The sequence below is a fragment of the Dromaius novaehollandiae genome, chromosome 9 (assembly GCF_036370855.1).
Source record: "Dromaius novaehollandiae isolate bDroNov1 chromosome 9, bDroNov1.hap1, whole genome shotgun sequence".
NCBI classification, from domain to species: Eukaryota; Metazoa; Chordata; class Aves; order Casuariiformes; family Dromaiidae; genus Dromaius; species Dromaius novaehollandiae.
The window spans coordinates 12,091,816-12,110,379 of record NC_088106.1 but is presented as its reverse complement, the minus strand read 5'-3'; the positions used below and the strand labels follow the sequence as shown (position 1 = coordinate 12,110,379).

Below are 18,564 nucleotides of genomic sequence, written 5' to 3'. Positions count from 1 at the left end.
AACCAAAAGGGCATGGTTCCTTATTCAGAGGAAAGTATAAAGTTGCCTATAAATAGGCAAAAGTCTATAGATAATTTTAAATTATCCAAATCAAGCATCAATAGAACCTTAGCCCCCAACCTAGTCAAGTTGGTTTGTTTCTCTCCTCCTTCTCCCCCACCATTCAGTAGTTTGGCTGTGACAGATTGAGGAAATTACTCTAAAGAAATTAGGGGCAACCCTGCTGCAAGCTCTCTGCTAAAGATAAAAGCAGCTGCTAAAGCCCTGTAGTGAAACAATGACAGAAGCTCTTCTTGGGGAAAGCTAGTGCTGTTAAAACCTTAATCATGATTTATTGTTAATTACCAAAGTACGTTCAAATGTTTTATAAATAACACAAGCTGCTATAAATTACTACCGTGAAAAGAGTACCACAAAAACATTTATTGTTATCCATATAACATGAAAGAAAGCAAACTTTTAAAAGGTTTTTTTAATCAGATCATTTTTATAAGAAATTTAAAAGCAAGAAAACATTTTAAAAAGACATTTCACCTAACAGTGCACCCAAGTGTACTTACCCAAGAAATGAACCTTCAGCTTACCAGCACACTGAAACGTGTACTACAAGCAGTACTATTGCTCCTACTCCTCAAGGGAAATGTGTAGAGAATAAATTTAGTCAAAATTTCAACTGTAAATCTGCACAGAATGTGCAACAAACAGGTGACAGAAATGGCGTGAATGTCAAGTCCCATATGTTGTATCTTCATTACGACCCATAGCAACAAACAGCAGCAGTTCCTAGAGGCAATGCCGTACTCTAACACTTCTACTTGAAACCTGTCTGACCATTCTCTGTAGGATCAGTAAAGACTATACCCACAGATTTCTCGAGACCTGCTTACATTAGTTTTAATTCGCGTGCTAATAAAATTGTTTGGTTCCACTTCTTGAAGACTGTGCTACTAATGCCAATAATCTAAGATTAGTGTTTTACCATACCGAATTTTATTACAAAATAATTTTATAAAATCAAAAAGAAAACACAATCAAAAGATCTCCACATAAGAATTTTATGTAAAAAGACCACAAAGCAGTTAAAGAACTTAAAACTAAACTCAAAACCAAAGAGACAAAACCAAGTGTGCATTTCTTCCAAGGTATCTAAACTCCCCCTCCTCCCTTCTCCAAAAATTTGGCCTCAGTATTCAGCAACTGATCCACCAGCTGTAGGAAACCTATCTTGGATTATCATATCACTCTAGAATTTTGCCCCATCAGAACTTCTAACTAGTCAAAACGTTTAAGCGACTCTGCATGAAACCTTAGTATTATACAGTTGGGCATGGAATGGAGCCCTCTGGGGTTCTTTAAAAAAAAAAAAAGGATGGATATTACTTACTGGTCCACTAAAACCTGCGAGCTGCGTGATCATCAGACACACTATGGAAATGATGAGTCTGGTGCGGCAGAAAATCCACACAACCCTCCGGAGAGAAGCATCATCAGGTCCAGTTTCTTTCAGTTCTTCCTGCCACAATCTCTCCAGCCTAATAAAAACCACAAGCCCTGTTGTTATAAATCTTTCACCACGATAAGAGGTACAAACTCACAGGCACTTGACTCTGTGACGTTTCCAAGCACTTCCTAGCTAAGAGCAACAAAAATCACTAGATTTCAAAAGAAATAAATACATGGTTCACTCTGTGAGGTAAAGAGAAGTACTTCCATCTTGAAATCTCTACATTGTGTTACTTCTTCCTCAGAGAGGGATGAAAAACAGAATGCCTTTTGCTTTGTCTGGAGTCTCTTTGGCCATATTAACCCACTGACTTATCACCACTTTTCCTTTCTAATCTGGCAGAAGAGTTGTGGAGTCAAAACCTGAGAAAAATTCTCATTAGCCATAACAGGTTAGCCTAATTGCAAGATCTGACTCATATACAAATCATCTTGCTAGTTTCAATATTTATCATTTCAGTACAAGATTTTTTTCTAACTAACCTTTGAGAGACAGCTTTGTTTAAAAAAAAAAGTTTGAACAGGCAAAACCAGAAAAGCAATTGCAAAACACTCCTGGAGACAAAATCCTCTACTAAATTCACTGAAATCAGTGAGATTACAGAAGAACAGTAGCAGGAGGAAGTGGTCCATGAAGGATAAAAAACTAAATTCCATTATTCTGATGGAGAAAGGCAAAACACAAATATCAGTGCTGCTCTTCTAGGGCAATATCATACTTTGCCTATGAATTAACTTATATAAAAGGAAATAAGAGAATAATATGGACTAAGATGTCTCTACCTTCTACAGTTGACATCTGAAGACTCATGCCTTGACAAAGCCCATACATCATCCATAAACAATTCCCCTTTTTTGTATGCTTTGCAGGCCAAAGGAGTGAGCCAGGAGAAGGTCATGCAGGAGAAAAGCCCAGCATTATCAACAGGGTGCTGGTGTCTAAAAGAAAAAAAAAAAAACAAAATCACAAAAAACAGACAATGAAAAAGGAAATACTATTGTAACCCCCAAGAAAATCAAAGTCTCCTCCCATTAAAAGTACTCAAAGTTCTACCTGGCCTATGCAAGTTGTACTTGCTAAACAAATTCTAATATTTTCAGTATCAGCAGACCTATAGCTGCAATCCTACTTTGTGACTGGTTTGAAAAACAGACATTGTATCAGTTCTTCTTCAGCCTAAAGACTTACTTGGAAGTAGTCCGTATGGGTTTCAGCGCATTCAGGCCATGGTGGTATTTGCCCTTATGATGCTCTTCATCTAGCATTCTCAGCTGGGAGTGCACGGAGGTGTCCAGCGGAAGGCCCTCTGCGCGAGCCGCTGCTTCTAAGGCATCCTGGCATTCTATCTGCTTTTACAGGAAAGACAGCAGAGTCAGATATCAAAGCTATGTTTAAAGTCCCCAACTCCTGACTATAGCAACTTCAGACCTCTTACGACTGTAAATCATTGCAACAACATCAGTCACCAATGTTTAAACATCTTAGAGGACAGGCAAAGACATGGAACGCACACGTTATAGATCTGCTTTAGATTGCTGTGTTTGTCTAACAAATTAATGCCAGCCAGCATTGTGCCTGCACATTGAAAGGATAAGTGGATAGACCAGCCTAGTCTTGTCTGTCAAGTCTTGCATCTTGCCTCAGAATAAAACATTTCAGGGAAAGGAAATACAATGGAGGAAAACTATGAAACTAAGTATCTTATGACAGCAATTCTTCATAAATTCAGGAAATCAGTTACTGGCTTATGCACTGACGTTAAGACATACATTCTTGACAAACTTATACCTTCTTCGCATAATTCAGATATTCATATCCACAGAAAGGTCAAATTATTTTCAGAATTCTACAGAACGCTCTGCCTCAAAAATGCCTTGGATTAGATCAAAAACATAAATATGTATTATGCAGAATAGTACTTTTTTTTTTTAAATCATGTTTATTGCTTTTTCCCTTTTTCTCTAAATTTCAGGGAACACAGACAAGAATTCTTTCTGCTCCCAGCCATACTTATCAATGGCTCAGCAGCTTTATTAAGAATTGTTTAAAAGGCAAACCATATCTTAGCAGAGTTTCTCCACAGCCCTAACAAAATGCAGACTTCAAATTCTAACAGGAGAAAGGAAACAGCAATGATAGGGAGAAGCCAAAATGTTGGAGAGTTCAAATAAACAGTTTGATCAAAAGCCAGATGTGGCAAAAGTATCTGAGGACATGAGCTTGCTATCTATGCTCACAGAGGGCTCAGTACTGCTTCTGATGACTTAATGGACCATTTATTGCAGTGTCATATTATTTGTTTGCATTCTAGTGCTTTGAAATTGAGCTACTTTGTGGACAAGCCCAGCTCTGATTTAAAAATCTTCCTGGCTATCTCACAAAAACAGATACTATATTTATTCTCGTTAGTTGCCTTACTAGAACAAGGTTATTTTATTTCTCTGAAAACAGCAACGGTAATCACCTCACAGCTTCCTTTAAAAGGCAATATCCACAAAGCACTAATTGCTATCAACAATCATTCAATTCCTAACCTCTCATTCTGCCACCATTTATCTGAGACATAGCCCATACTATGCTAGCATCTAAGCACATGGTACATTAAGCTACCAACTAGCTCTCACTCAAGTGAGGAACAAGAACAGGAAACCGGTAATTGCATTAAGTCTGTCCTTTACTTAAGTAAAGTACTTAAATACTGCCTAAGCTTGTCATAAACAATCCATGGTCCTTGTCTCAAAAAAACTTATTATCTTAATCTGAAACTAGGATTATGAAAGAAGACAGCAGAGTAATGAGAAAACCAAAGATCGTAACAATATGATACATGAAGTGACTCAGAAATGTGCAACACTTGAAGGCTGAATTAAAAGATTGCTCATTTAATTTATACTCAATCACTGACTGAGGGCAATACCTCCTTACTAAATCTAACGTAAGCAGCATAAATACGGGAGCAGCCAAAGATGCCTCAAAGGGGTAAAGTTTTTGCGCCACTGCCTTCCTGAGTACAGTAGCGGAATTCATAGCTAGTTTGCTATGCTACCTGTCTTCATGAAACCCAGACAGATCTGCTGAAACAGCCTATTGCTGATAACATGCTCTGCCACAGACTATTCCCAGAATTACTGTTTTTCAGAGTAGAGCTACCTGCTGTCACTACAAGAGCCTACACATCAAAAAAAGGCATCCAAAAATCAAAAATACAGCATAAATGTAAAAAGTTTTCCACCATTTACAAACAAGAAGAGCTTTTTTAATAAGAAAGCCCGATTACAAGATACTGCATTTTTAGACAGTTCAAAGACTATGTTCTTAAACGCTCCCTTCAAAAATAATTACACTTTCCAGAGCTTTCGCAACAGAGATAGGAAAGATTCATTGATTAAAAAAACAAAAACAAACAAACAAAAAAAACCCCCAGCCTTTTAAAAAGAGACTGCACTGCCTTTGAAAGGCATTTATAATCTCTTGACATACAGGGAAGTATAAGGGCAAACCTTTGGGCAGGGAGATTCTGAATGATTAGCAAAGCTGGCAAAATCCCATACACACGACTATCAAGAAACAAACACATCACACCACTGTCCGACTAGGCTCTAAGAAATACCCTACAATTCTGTCTTATATTAGGAAAATCTTAAAAGCACACAGTTTAGTAGTGAGAAAAGGGGTTTCTAAGCAGTTCTACTGTGTATTTTCTAGAGTAAAACACTAACATTAAAAAAAAAATAGGAACAACCCCCAGCACTGTTAACCTTAGGTTTTCAAACTCCTATTATGTTTTTAAATGTTCAGCAACCGGCAACATCCTGACTGCAAATTTGGTTGTCTTGGCACCTAAAACCTTGAAGAAGTCAACAGCAATGTAACGTAACAGGCTCCAGCATTGTTACTGAAATGAATCTCTAATAAATCATGGCTTTGCTATCAAACAAAAATCAGACAGCACTTTTTCCAATTCACCAGCTTATTAATACAACCCCCCATCAATAAATGCAAAGAAATATTCACAGAAACAAAACAAGCGTAAATCAGATATTATTAACCAGGAAAAAAAATGTCATAGAGTTACTCAGGCATTTCTCAAAAAACAGCAGTTCACTGCTCAGCATCATTAAAAAGGCAAAAAGATGATGAAGAATTGTTAGGAAAGACACACAGCACAAAAGCAGAAGACATTACCACAGCACTTCAAAATCACCCAGGGCTTGCCTTCTTTTTGAATATCACAGTCAGTCCCAAGGTGCTTCAGCTCAAAAAGGATAGTATACTTAAGATGACTATCAGCAAGGAGAACAGTTAGCATAGCTTCCGCACAAAGATAAATTTAAAGTACTGCAACTCTTCAGCTGAGTAGGAGAGGGGAAAGAAGATACAGTACAGGTATTTGAAAGGTCTATAAAGTCATGAATGGCATAAAGAGAACTAAGGAATGATCACCAACCATTTTTGTAACAAAAAAATGGAGGTATTCAGTGAAATTATATTTAAATTCAGAATTCTCTGTCATAGGATGTTGTAGAGTTCAAATGTATAAATGGACTATGAACAGGAAAATTACAAATTCACATAGGACAGCGTGGCTTACTAAACACACATCAGAGGGCAACTAGGGATCATTTGTTCAGCATCTCTTATTAAGAAACAATGGACTCCAAATGGAGTTTTCAAACCTGTGGGCAGATCTCCTAACAAAGGGTGATGGTGCTGCACTCCAAGTTTAGCAAAGCTGTAGCATAACTGGGTGCAGGTTAATATGATTCAACAGGTAACTGGGAAAATTAATTGAAGGAGCAATACAGTTCACATTTTAAACCCTAGCCATAACCTATTGAGAAAATTTTGAGGAGTTACCACCACAGACCTGTGATCTTGTCCCATTCTTATACCTCCACAAACAGATGGGCAGGGAAAAAGAAGTATGGCTTGTGCTGCTACCGTAGAGGAGATCTGTCCCTCTCTGAGGGACCTCCCTTCTGCAAACTGAGGGGATAGCAAAACCCTACCAACACCTTTTAACATGATTTCCTTGTCTAAAGCCAACAAATTGATCATACTGATGGTAGCTATATAAGGTAACTTGAGGAAGAGCCAGAACAGAGCCATGGTTGGCTCAAGACATGCCATAACAGAAAGGCTGGGCAAGGGGAGAAAAAGTGGTTCAAGGGCAATGAGAAAGAATTGCTCATACAAGCAGAGAGAAGTACCAGTTGTACAATCCGCATACCAAGCTCATGGTAGAGGGCCAAGAAAATACATAAAATTTAGTAACTAAGCTACAAAGTCATCAAATTTACAAGATGTCGAAGGGAAGCAAGACAAATTCTGTTGACTAAGAAGCAAGAGAGACACCAGGAAGATTAGGCAGGAAGGCAAACAAAGCTCACAGGAGGAGAATATGAGGAAACATTTAAATACCTCCTAAGAAAGAAACAGGAGCCTTTATCTGCATGAGGATGGGGAGGTGGGAAGAGAAGAGAGGCAGACTGTGTTGTAGATACGGAGAAAACAGTGAGGTGCCAGCCTCCCACACAGGCAGCAATCTCATATTTGAAATAGCAGCAATTTATTGGTTGGCCACCACAGCATAGGATGACTGTAATAAAACCAGATAGGCCTGGGGGCCAAGCACAACAGACTTTCCACTCCCTACTCCTCTTGCAGAGCAAGGGTAGTATTTGCATGAACTCCAAGAGCCAAATCCCACCCACTAGCCAACTACAGCCTCTTCCACAAGGCAGAACTTCTCCCAGGACTCAAGTAACTAGCATTAAAATGAGAGGAGATCTAGCTTCTTCCCTGCAGCACACAGGAAACTAGAGCAGACACATGAAGTCTTTTCACTAGCCCTTACAGCTGGTATAGAACAGAAAAGCTGCTACAGTTGATTTAATATTATAGGAAGTTACAATTGCTCCATTTAGATAGTAAAATTGAGAGCTCTGATGTTGGCAATCCTGCAGAACAGGAGCTCCCACCTCTTATTTACAAGGCAGGGCTCACCAGGCCTCACTCCTACATTCAAGTTCCTGTTAAGAAGAGGCAAAGGGGGAAACTAGCAGATCAGCACAACAGAGCTCAAGAATAGGTGGGTATGTGGGGAGAAGTGGAATTAGACAGATCTCTAGTCCTGCTTATCAGTGCTTAGGATGTTGGGCTAAACAGCAATTTAAGTATTTAACAGGCTTCATTTCTTTATTATAGGACTGATGTTTCAAAACAAGGTTGGTTATTAGCTTTCATAGGCTGAGGAAGAATAGGATCAACTGTTCCATTTAGCTTCAGGATAATTAAAAACAGCACAAGAGTCCAAGGAGAGCTATTTTGAAGTTTTAATTGCATCCTTCTTCCCAGAAATTCCTCTGGCTCTCTTCAGGCATATCCACATGTGAAAGGGGTTAGGTTTTATGCACTGTTTTTGCAGGGAGCACATGTGGAAATCTGGACAGTAATGCTTTAGGGATCACAAGTGACTGAATCAGGAACACATAGAAAGGCGGTATGTAGGTCTGCAGTTCCCAACATTGTCATATCTGCACATGTCTGCTGAAGCAGCAAGTGCTGTCAGCTTTGTGCTCCACTGAGAAGGCAGTCTCTCTCCTCACTCTGGATTTGATGCAGTATACTTTACCTATAAAAGTAGTAAGATGATTAGACTCCCAGCCTACTTTGTAGCTAGAATGCTTATAATATCCTGATCAGAGCATGAACCTATTTAGGACTAGTTTGTTTTATTACTCATCCATACCAACTGCCTCACTGGAGCAGAGGCAACAGGCAGCAGGCTAAGTCATTGACAGTGGGTGCACAGGAGTCATTCAGCCTTTAGACACTTGCATGCATTGATTGCAGAGTACAGCCAGCATAGTTGAGTTCACATAGTACCAAGTGGAAGAGACTACCAGACAGCTTTAGATGCCTAGAAATTCTGGTTACAGCTTCCAGAATTGATGCAACAAACCAAACCAAGAAATCAGGGCCTCCATTTTCCTCTGCCTTCTCAGAAGTGGGGTATAAATAAAAGCTCATATCTCTGCCTTCCCAGCTTCTGCTGAAGAGAAGAAAAGACAGCTCTTTACCAACCACTCACCCAAACCTAGAAACAAGTGCAGCTGTGCTATATTCCTCTTAAGTGAAAAGCTCATCAGCTCTTCAACTGTGCTCTGACTTGCCAGAAGAGTTTCAAGATTCAACCTAAAAAAGTAACTCATTCTAACAGTTACATGTATCCTCATTACACAAGACCTCTGCCAGTGCTCATTTCTGAGCTAGAATCAGCAGAAGTTGAAGTTGGCATTTGAGTCACAGTTTTAAAGCTAACCTGGCCTCATACATCCTCAGATTAGAGCAGAAGTCTTCCCAGTAATGCCTGGCACTGATACCAAGGCTCTGTAGCCAAACAAGCTCAGCATAGGTATGTTTGTGACACTTTAATGTTCTAGTTAGGACAGCTGCAGACTGAGCATTTCTATTCAGCACACAGAGTCCTTGCTGAGGACAGGTATAACATGTTTCTTCCAGGAACACTGCTTATTTGACCTTGCCCTTAAGCCCTGGCAAGAGTAGCTCACCTCAGTACTAATTCTAAACTCTCTCCTGGCAAATCAACTTACCTACAGAATCGAAGAAATACAGGGTTTGGCACACCATGTTTGTTTTAGGATTTTGTAGCAGTAGCTGCTGTGTATATATCTGATCAGCAGCTGTGCACCTACAATGGCATCTGATGTACATGAATCATATCCTGTTTTGCATTAAACCTAGTATTCATATCACATAGTTAAAGGATATGGCATTTGCTCAGCAGAGCTGAGGTTGTACACTGATCATCCAGAACCTTAGCTACAATTCATGTATGCTAACAGTACATTAACAGCAGACCCCTGTGGAATGAGAAATAATAATCAGCCTTAACAAGTCACCCTTTAAAATTAGCTCCCTAGACACACACTGACCACAAAGCTGGAAAACTGAACTCCTCACTAAGCAGATCATAAACTGGCAGAGCACAGGGTGAGGATTTGGCTTTTGATTTGCTCAGGTATTATCCTGGGCTATATGCAGACAGCTGCAGGATGCTGGAGGGAGACTTTCTTCACTCAGACCATATCTGAGCTGGGTCACAGCAGAAGATACACAGGTTAAATTAGTACAATATCAGGAATAGCTAAAGATTGTTTAAACTTAAGTTTCTGTAGACTGAAGCCACCAGTGAATGACAGCACAAGCCTTGAAATCACAGCATTTACCCAGCCTGTCTATTCCCTTTCCTGTATAAACACATGCTTCCAGATGCAAGGGGCAACCCAAACCAAGTGAAGAATGAACAATTAGTAAGCTCAAAGTAAACACGTTGGGGCTCCAAACATAGGGCAACTTTGATACATCTCTTTCAGATCAGAAGCTTAGTCCTCAAATGGGAATGAAATACAGAATTTATTTGTGGAACAGTGTTCCCAGCATACAGTCCAGGACTTGAGCTGACTATTCTTTAATACTAGAATATGGATGTTTAAAAATTAATAGCCATCTCAGTACCTCAAGGTATCAGTACTCCCTGTATGCAAGTGATTGTCTCATCTCTAGTAGCTTAGACAGTTCTATTAGCCCCTTATGGCAGTTCTTAGAAACTCAGTGTAGAATTAAGACAATAGGGGCAGAATGCCTCAAACGCTATGATGGAAAAGATGCTGCAAATTTTCTTTCAGTGATAGTTAATCAGCTCTTGCCTACCTTTGGTCATGAGCAGGCTGGTTTACAAGTCTGCTCTGGACAGAGGAACAACAGCAGACAGTCAAAAACAATACTGGCAAGTGGCCCAATCTGAGGTTTTATCATGTGGCTAAGACTTTAGACAAAGGATTGCTAGTGTGTTAATGAAAACAGTTGACTTAAAACAGAAGCCATAAATAAGCCAGGGTACTGGTGTACCAAAGAGTGCCTTGTACAGAGGGATTTTGCCTTTTTGTCCCTTCTACTACTAAGTCTAAGATCTTTCAGATAGTTATGCCTCTGAGTATGAGGGGAGCTTTTGGAACTTGACTGGCTGATGGATATGCTCTGTTCTCAGCTGCTAGTAAGTAGAGGTAAATGGAAGCAGCAGCACAGAGATAACATCACTGCTTCAAAGTCATTAGAGTCATCATGAAACATTCACCAACAGCCAGGTCAAAGCACTTCAGTGTCAAGTTAGCATGCACTTCAGTAGTGGCAGAAGTTTAACTGGAAACAGTAAGACAACTTGACAGAACATGATTCTAATTAAGGTAACAAGCTTGGTTCCTTGGGCACATTATGTAATTAATCTGTAGCAAGTAGCACGCATCTTTGCTTTTGCATGCGGTCTAATTTGTGATTAAGTCTTCAAAGATAATAGAACTACTGACAACATAAAATTTAAAATTTAGCTTCCATTTGACATTTAATAACTAAAACAATTTTAGAGAAAAAAATACATCTTCAGTATGTAGGCATTTCAACTATCTAGAGTTTGCCTTCCTGAGTTCATTAGGCTATTTTATCTCACTGAAGATTCTCAGTGAGACCAACAGAAGCTGAAATCCAGAGGTAAGTTTTTTAAAGAATCACTAAAATAGTCTGAGATTGAACTTTAAAGCATTTTGCAAGCTCCTAGTACAGCTGCACTGTGTACTCACCTCAGATACTTGGAGATGGTATAATTGTAAACCAAAGCAAAAGTGCTGAGGAAGGCAGAAGAGTGTCTTCCTTCCTGTGCACTAGTCAAATGTTGAGTACCATCCAAATTTATAAAGGGAAAATTCTCTATAGCTTTTGCAAGGGTACATATACCAGATCATTCCTGTAAGTACTATCAGGGCAGTAAGGTCATTGAAACTGGCTTTGAAAGATGTCGCCCTTCAGATTGTTTTTACCCATTCACCCTTGTCTCCTTCAGCATGGGGGATGAAATACTCCTTAATTCTAACCTTCCTTCACCTCTAGACCCTAGCTCCATTTACCCTTCTTCCTTTATTCTTTCCTGCCATAGCCCTCCTCTCAGCATAATACATTACATTGGCTGTTTCTTCCCAGAAGTCTCCTACAGTGGCCTGTGCCAGCAGCGATTTCTGCTTGTCTAAGGGCCCCAGCCTGCTCGCATTTCATTGTGCAGATGCTCACCCACTAGAAGTGATCTGAACCCTAGTGGAAAGCCACTCCTCTGAAGATTAACATTCAGCCTGGCCAGCCCCCCAGCTTCCTAGAGGTTTATTAGCACAATATGCTTGCTATCTACCATACCAGACATCACAGAAGAATCAGAGTAGGACTCCAGCATGGATAAAGGAATTGTATAGTCTGCATCATGCTTTGTTCTTATTGACTATATACCATACTTACTGTTCAGTTAAAGCTTTATCCATGAAGGGAATCAGGACATGCAGCACCTCTCATGGGCACTATACACAGAATTGATCTAGCCACTGAGTCACCCAGATTCCCTATTACTTCAGCTGCTCAGCTACAGCATTACACTTTCAGCCTACAGGCAATATAGATCTGAGGCACTTCCTCTGTGTATGCATGGTCTGTTATTAACAAAAGAGACCCTCAAGCTGCTAAGCGTAGCCATAGACATGCAGATAGGATGGCAGCAGTTACAACTCAGAAATACACATAAATACAGCCATGTTTGCTCTGCTCTTGTACATCACTTTCAGCATAGCCAAACCCTAATGATATGCTACAACTGCTGAGTGGCAGTTAAACTGAATCTAGCACTCTGCTAGTCATTCTGACCAAGTACTCAACTGCAGTTTTACCTTCTAGTACAGTGAACACTGGCATCAACTCGAACTACTGCAGCTTCTAGCTGTAACCTATAAGCCAACAATGTAGCAGTATCTTTCTATGCAGAGGTCATTTCAGGATACCCACGAACACCTTCTTGGCTGGTGATTTTTAAAAGTACTTAACACTCACACTAGGTTATGAAAGTATGAATCATCTAGAAAAATGCAGAGACCTATCCAACCACTCTGGCTATGATTAGAAACTTATAGATAAGCTGTTGAGCAGGCCTGCCCTGAGCATGGAGTGCTAAGCCACTAGCAGCCAGGCTATATTGACATTCATACTGCAGAACATCTCTACAGCACAGTTGTTCAGACACTTCAGAAGCTCCACAGCTTAAACAGGTTGATCTGAATACTGGAGAGAAAGACAAAGCTATCAGTGCTTAAAGGATTTACATCAACTCCAGCAACTTCTGACCACATTCTCTGCTGTCTTTGGCAAAAGCTTTGAGGCAAACCTGAAAAATAAAAGATCAAGACGAAGACAGAAAGATTAACAGGGTTTCATGCAGCTAACATTAGCAATACATTTTTCCCTGCATGTTTTAAGTGACCTCTACGGTCAACATGGCCCAGCATCTTCAAATACAGCAACTGCTATCTGCAGTAAGCCTGAAGTGCAGCCATTGTGCTCCAGCAGCAAGAACCTAATGCTAAACACTGCATTCTAGTCAGAACTTAACTGCTTGGAGCATGTTATTTGTGAATTTGTATCCTAGCACTGCTAATTCAGAGTCTAGAATTAAAAGTGAAGTTCAAAAGCATTGCACAACATGAGAACTATAAGCTTTTTCTACATCATATTCAGTTGCTCTTAATTTAATGGGGAGGAGCAAAGCCCTCATTTGCCTGCTGTTCCATCAAATGAACATTTACAGAGGTCTATATTTGAAGACAGCCTATCCCAAAACCACTTCCAGAACAAATTATTTCCTTTCTTCATCTGTCATTTTATAGCAGATTTCATGGACACAATGGGGTCTGCTCTCGTCCTCAGGGCACACTACTTCCATTAGAGGAAGAAATGGATGCAATTATTTCAGATATAACTTTAAGAGCATACTAGTATTCTGAGAACAAAGAATCCTAAAGGCAGAAGTAGATAACAGCATTTCAAAATATCCCTTAGTTTTCCTTCACCAGTAATATAACAGCTTCTTTCACATGAAGACTGTATAGAGCTAAGCTGCAAGTACACCTAGAAGTTATCTCCATTTGGAAGATAAGTGCCTCTACAGACAATAAGCCCAATTAGTATGGTATTGTGCATTGGGCATGTGTAGCTAATACCCTATTTTGTAAGCTACATTAAGATCTCTTCAAAGACCAAAAAAGTCAATTATAAGAGCACACTGCAGATGCATTCATGAGGTGAATGTATTCATTCACAAGGTGAATAAAAACTGTTGTGTCATGAATTTCAGCCCCAGAGTGCCTAACTATTTCAGAGATTCAAATTTCTATAGCAACATTCCCATTAAGCACCAGGAAATGTTGGATTAGACCTACTTACATTGCACCATGATTTGAAAAACAGAAGCTTTTTAAGCAGGGTTCTTAGAATCACAATTCAAAGTAGCATTCTTTAAGGCCATGACTGAATAGCATTTGAGCTCCTAAGGAAAATAACAGGTTATGATGTTCATTATGGTCATGAACAGTCAATTTTAACCTTCTTTGGACAGGAATCCTGGACAACAGTATGGAAGTTTCAGCATAAACATAACCTTTTATATAAAATAAAGAAAAGCAATATGTAGAAACAGTTGTGGGACCTTAGCTTAGCAGTACAATAGGTCTTTGATCTATAGAGATCCAGCTTAGGCTATCAGCTAGTCGCTTCCACTTCAGTTCAGGAAGCATGTATAAAAATGCAGTAACGCCAAAGTTTCTCTGTTATTGCCTGTAAGTCATGTTACTGATTGGTCAAAGGCACCTGCAGCCCTGCTAGAAATGGCCACCCATGCTGGCCATTAACCAGTGTTCCTTGATCTACAGAGTTCCCAATGAAGAGGATAAAGGAACATGCTGCCTCTGTTAGTCTACCTCCTTCTGTGACAGACAGAAGCAACACATTGGCAAGAAGTCTGCCACAGGCAGTATATTTTTACTGCAACAGTCCCAAGCACTCATACAACCAAGAACTGAAATCAGCTGTGAAATAGCCTTAATCTACTTGCAGCTTACCTTGTTATATGCAATAAAGAATGCACTTACAAGTGTCATTTTCTGGTCAAGCTAGTTCAAATCCTGAGCTATACTTTTTACAAGAAACTTGGGAGTCCCAAAAAGCTCTTTTGGTGACACACTGGACTCAGTTGCCCAAAGGACAGAGTACCACTATAACTTCACCTCTCTGTATTTGAGCTGCTCTGGTCCAACCTTTCCCATCAGCCCTCCATTGTGTTCTGTCACCAGCTGATATCAGAACTAACATGTGCCCAAGAAACTAGCTCAGGGACCTGATCCAGTCCCAGGTTTAATAAAAGTTCAAGTAGTAAAGGACATAGCTACTTCCTCCCTTAGAAGGCTGGTTTTCTTAACAGCCAAGCTGAAGTTTCCACTCTTGCTACAGGCAGGGAGCAAACATTTGACCCAACAGGCAAATGTCAGCCCTATGAAAAAAATGAAGTCTTTACTTACCTTTGTTACCAGAAGAATAAAACATACTAAGCAGTGATAAGGCCAAGAATGCTGTTGCAATTAGAGCTCATTTCAACTAGAAAGGAAGATGTTTTGTATACAAAACAAACATGAACATATAATTTACATAAGGTGTTATAAAAACAGCTCCTTTTATTTAACCTCAGTATTCTGCAAGTCAGCAGGATTTAATCTCACTGACATATAGCAGCAAATTTAGTACTGTTCTTGTGCTTATAGCTTGATATAAAGCCAGTAAAAAGAGGGTACAAAAAATTCAGAGCCAAAAAGTTAACTCAACCCTAGCATATTGAACTAGATTACTAGCAAGTAAAATGCCACAGTACCCATTTGCAAGAACCAGCTGATTCCATTAAGTTAAAATATATTCCTTCCTCTAATCAAAGTAATCAAGGCAGTTAAAGTTCTAGGTAAGGGTGGGGAAAAACCATATTCTTGCATCAGTAATTACAAATCCTACAGAATCCCAATTTCTCAGGGAGCTCAGTTACCTGGATCTACTACCCAGCAGTCACAGGCATCAAATCTATAACAAATGTAAAAGGGAAAATAGGACCACAGCAATTCATGGTTAAGCTGACCTGAAGTTGCCTCCAAATTCGAGATTTTATACCATGCTATAGAAATGTGCAGGGCTTAGCTTATTTCCAGCCTTCAGAAAAAATGCTGGTTTAATTTCATTCACTTGACAGACTGAGGTAAAAAAAAAGCTACAAGGACCACAGCTGAGTTTCAGGATTTTGTCCTCAGAAATCATACCAGGCATCAACATGATCAGAGTATGCAGGCTAGCAATAAGAGACATCATGCTACAATTACTGTGCAACTCCACTCCCACTGCTTGAAAAACAAAGCAACCCACCAATGGCATCACTGTTGTCACCAGCACTTTGACAGAGCCATTCTCCCATTGGATGATGTGGACTGCACAGTAAGCCGATTATGTTAACATAGGTGCTGTAAAGAAGCTGCACCACAACTCCAGAGGGTTCCCAATTCAGCACCAGTGTCTGCTTTAATGCAATCAGATGCTCTGCCTTCCCCTGAACACCATCAGCAATAGTCTGCTGAGTCATAGAGCCCTGTAGGGACACCAGGAGCTGCAGGGCCTGCAAGTACAAACTGCATCCAGCCTGCTGCAGAGCAGACTACTCCACAGTCTCCAGAGAGCAATGCAGCATTGTTAGCCCACATTAAACACCTGGCAATCACCAACTCCCTTTAGGCTTATCTCATTTCACCAGGGGCTTTAATTTGAAGTATATTGTATCTCAGTGTCCAGTATAAGGTAGCAAAAACTCAAGTTTTTTTTTTTTTTTTTTTTTTTAAAAAAAACCTTCACTGTTCTTCCATACAAATAAGTAGAGCTCCCCTACTTCCAACCCTCATGCAGCAGAGCTGTCACAGGTAATCTATACAGAACACCTAGCACATTTGCAAGCACCTTGTCATCTCACAGAAATTCAGACATAGGCAGCATTAGCTTTATTAGTTTAGCTTCAAGATGTTCTACTATAACTTCCTAGAGAAGAGTTATGTTAAAAGCAGGACACAAAATATTTCAAAGTGGTCAAAGCAGCTACTATTCTTAACCATTTTGAACTGGCACAGGTTAAAGGTTACTGGTTCCAGACCATACCTTTCACCAGTGTACAGTCTCCATTTACTTATCTGAGCATCTATTCACCTTAGAACACTTAAGTTTAGTGCATGCACCCTTTTCAGAGAGGAAAAAGCTTTAAAAACAATAAGCTCAGCACAATGCCATACCAGCTCTCAGACAGCTGTCATTTCAAGAGCAGCTCTCGAGAGTAAACTATAAGTGATGAGTGCACCACAGCATGCTAAGCATACAGATGCACAAGAAAGTATTCACCATATTACTTTCATCCAAGACGGAAAAAGAATCTTGCTACTAGAGCAAGCTAAACATCCATTTCAGAAATAACCCTGTGAAAAAAAAGCACAATTAAGATTGTTTTTCAGCTGCCAACACTGAAAGGTGCGTGATTAGAGCTGAGCTCTTCACTGGTTTTACTTGGTTGTGATCACGCTCTTAAGTATAAAACCTTACATTTTTCTTGGATTCTCATCAAAATCTGAACACTAGAAAAAGCCTATTCTGTTTTTACTAAAAACCCTTACGTTTAGAATTGAAAAATGCCTAGCGAGTGCACAGTTTTCTTACTAAGAGAACTACAGTACCCCTTGGAGCGACCTCTAAGGACAAGAGAATATTCATCATTGACCTTCAAGGTAACGAATCTTTACTGAGCTGGCACAGCAAAAAGGCAGCTGCTACATGTAATTTAACAAGCAGACACAGTGAAAAATAATGAAAAAATAAACTGACCGTATGTTTAGTGTGCTGAAATTTCGACCCTTCCTGCTCTTCATGCTGCACTGAGTTGGCTCTCTCCCTCACACTTCTATACCCAGGACTGGGTATAATGTACTCTTTTCCTATGTCGATGTCTTTCATCTTCTGTAAACGCCAGGGTTTACACGTGTATTTTCACTTTGAAGATCTGAAAAAAAATTAAATCCTGCTTCATTATATGCTATGTCCAACACCAGTTAGTCAACTATTTTAAAAGTTTTTTAAAATAGCATAAGAAAGCAGTTGTAAAGAAATTAGTACAACAGTATTGTAAAGTGCCACTCTGGGATCCCACACAAGACTTCAGCTTCTCCTGAACTAGTTTAAACATGCCCTGAGGTAACAAGGGAGTACAATAGTTTTCAATGCACCAGAAGGTAGTGTCTTATTCCCCCCACCCCTTAGAAAACTAAAATATGATTATGCAATATGACAGAATTAATAATTAGACTGAGAAACTTCTGACTTGGAAAATCAAATCCTTGGAAATCTTTCATTAATGTCCAAAATTGTGCACATATAACAACATTCTAGTGGAAAGTTTTGCAGAATATAGATCTCTGGAGCTACCATAGCATTTCTACATACACTCTTGACAGGAAAAATCCTCCTCTATAAGCTTATTCATTTACTCCACAGACTTGAACTAGCCTCAAGTATGTACATGCACAGGAAGGAGCCACATCTTCAGTGCTGCAGACTCTCCTCAACCTATCAAATCCCCCTGTAAGGTCAGGGGGAGAATCAGAATCCCCCAAAGAAGAATTATCTCACCTTGCAATGCCATGTTTTATAGCTCTGCTTCATTGCATTCTGTCACCTGCCTTAAACTAATACCATGGAGGAAGTCTGATTAAGTCATTAGTCAGAACCTGCATCAGCAGGTTTGGCTCGGTGCACTGAGCTGCCACCTTTCCATCGCCTGCAGAAACAGCCTCCTTCCCCCATCCTCTCACACGGGCCCTCTCCAGCACAGCCATCCAGCCGCTCTCTAGAAACCAACCCCAGTTCACCCCCCCGCCCCGAAAAGGCCCAGAACAAGCGCCCCCCCCCCCAACAGCTCGGCGCCCCCTCGCCACCCCCAGGCCCGCGTGTGTCAGCGCCGGGCGAGGATGCTGCAGAGCAGCAGCTCCCGCGGCTGCTGCACCCTGCTGGCTCTCCATCCCTCCTGCAACAGGGATGCGAGCCAGCCTCCCCCG

The 18,564-nt window shown here is 40.2% G+C and overlaps 1 protein-coding gene and 1 long non-coding RNA gene across 2 annotated transcripts in view; both read right to left on the bottom strand.

The window, feature by feature from the left end:
* The window catches only part of ABCC5 (ATP binding cassette subfamily C member 5), a 77,090-nt gene that overhangs the window by 58,037 nt on the left and 489 nt on the right, over positions 1 to 18,564 (bottom strand). The window contains exons 2-5 of the mRNA XM_064516716.1: positions 17,339 to 17,513; positions 2,693 to 2,853; positions 2,287 to 2,442; positions 1,385 to 1,532 (exon numbers count right to left, since the gene is read on the bottom strand). Of these exons, the coding sequence (XP_064372786.1) occupies positions 1,385 to 1,532; positions 2,287 to 2,442; positions 2,693 to 2,853; positions 17,339 to 17,467 (594 nt within the window). The 5' untranslated portion in view covers positions 17,468 to 17,513. The remainder of the gene's footprint in view (positions 1 to 1,384; positions 1,533 to 2,286; positions 2,443 to 2,692; positions 2,854 to 17,338; positions 17,514 to 18,564) is intronic.
* LOC135329163 (uncharacterized) lies at positions 7,824 to 17,331 on the bottom strand. The gene is made up of 2 exons (XR_010390476.1): positions 8,256 to 17,331; positions 7,824 to 8,138 (listed from the first exon to the last, which is right to left on the bottom strand). It is a non-coding gene; the product is annotated as an uncharacterized LOC135329163 (long non-coding RNA).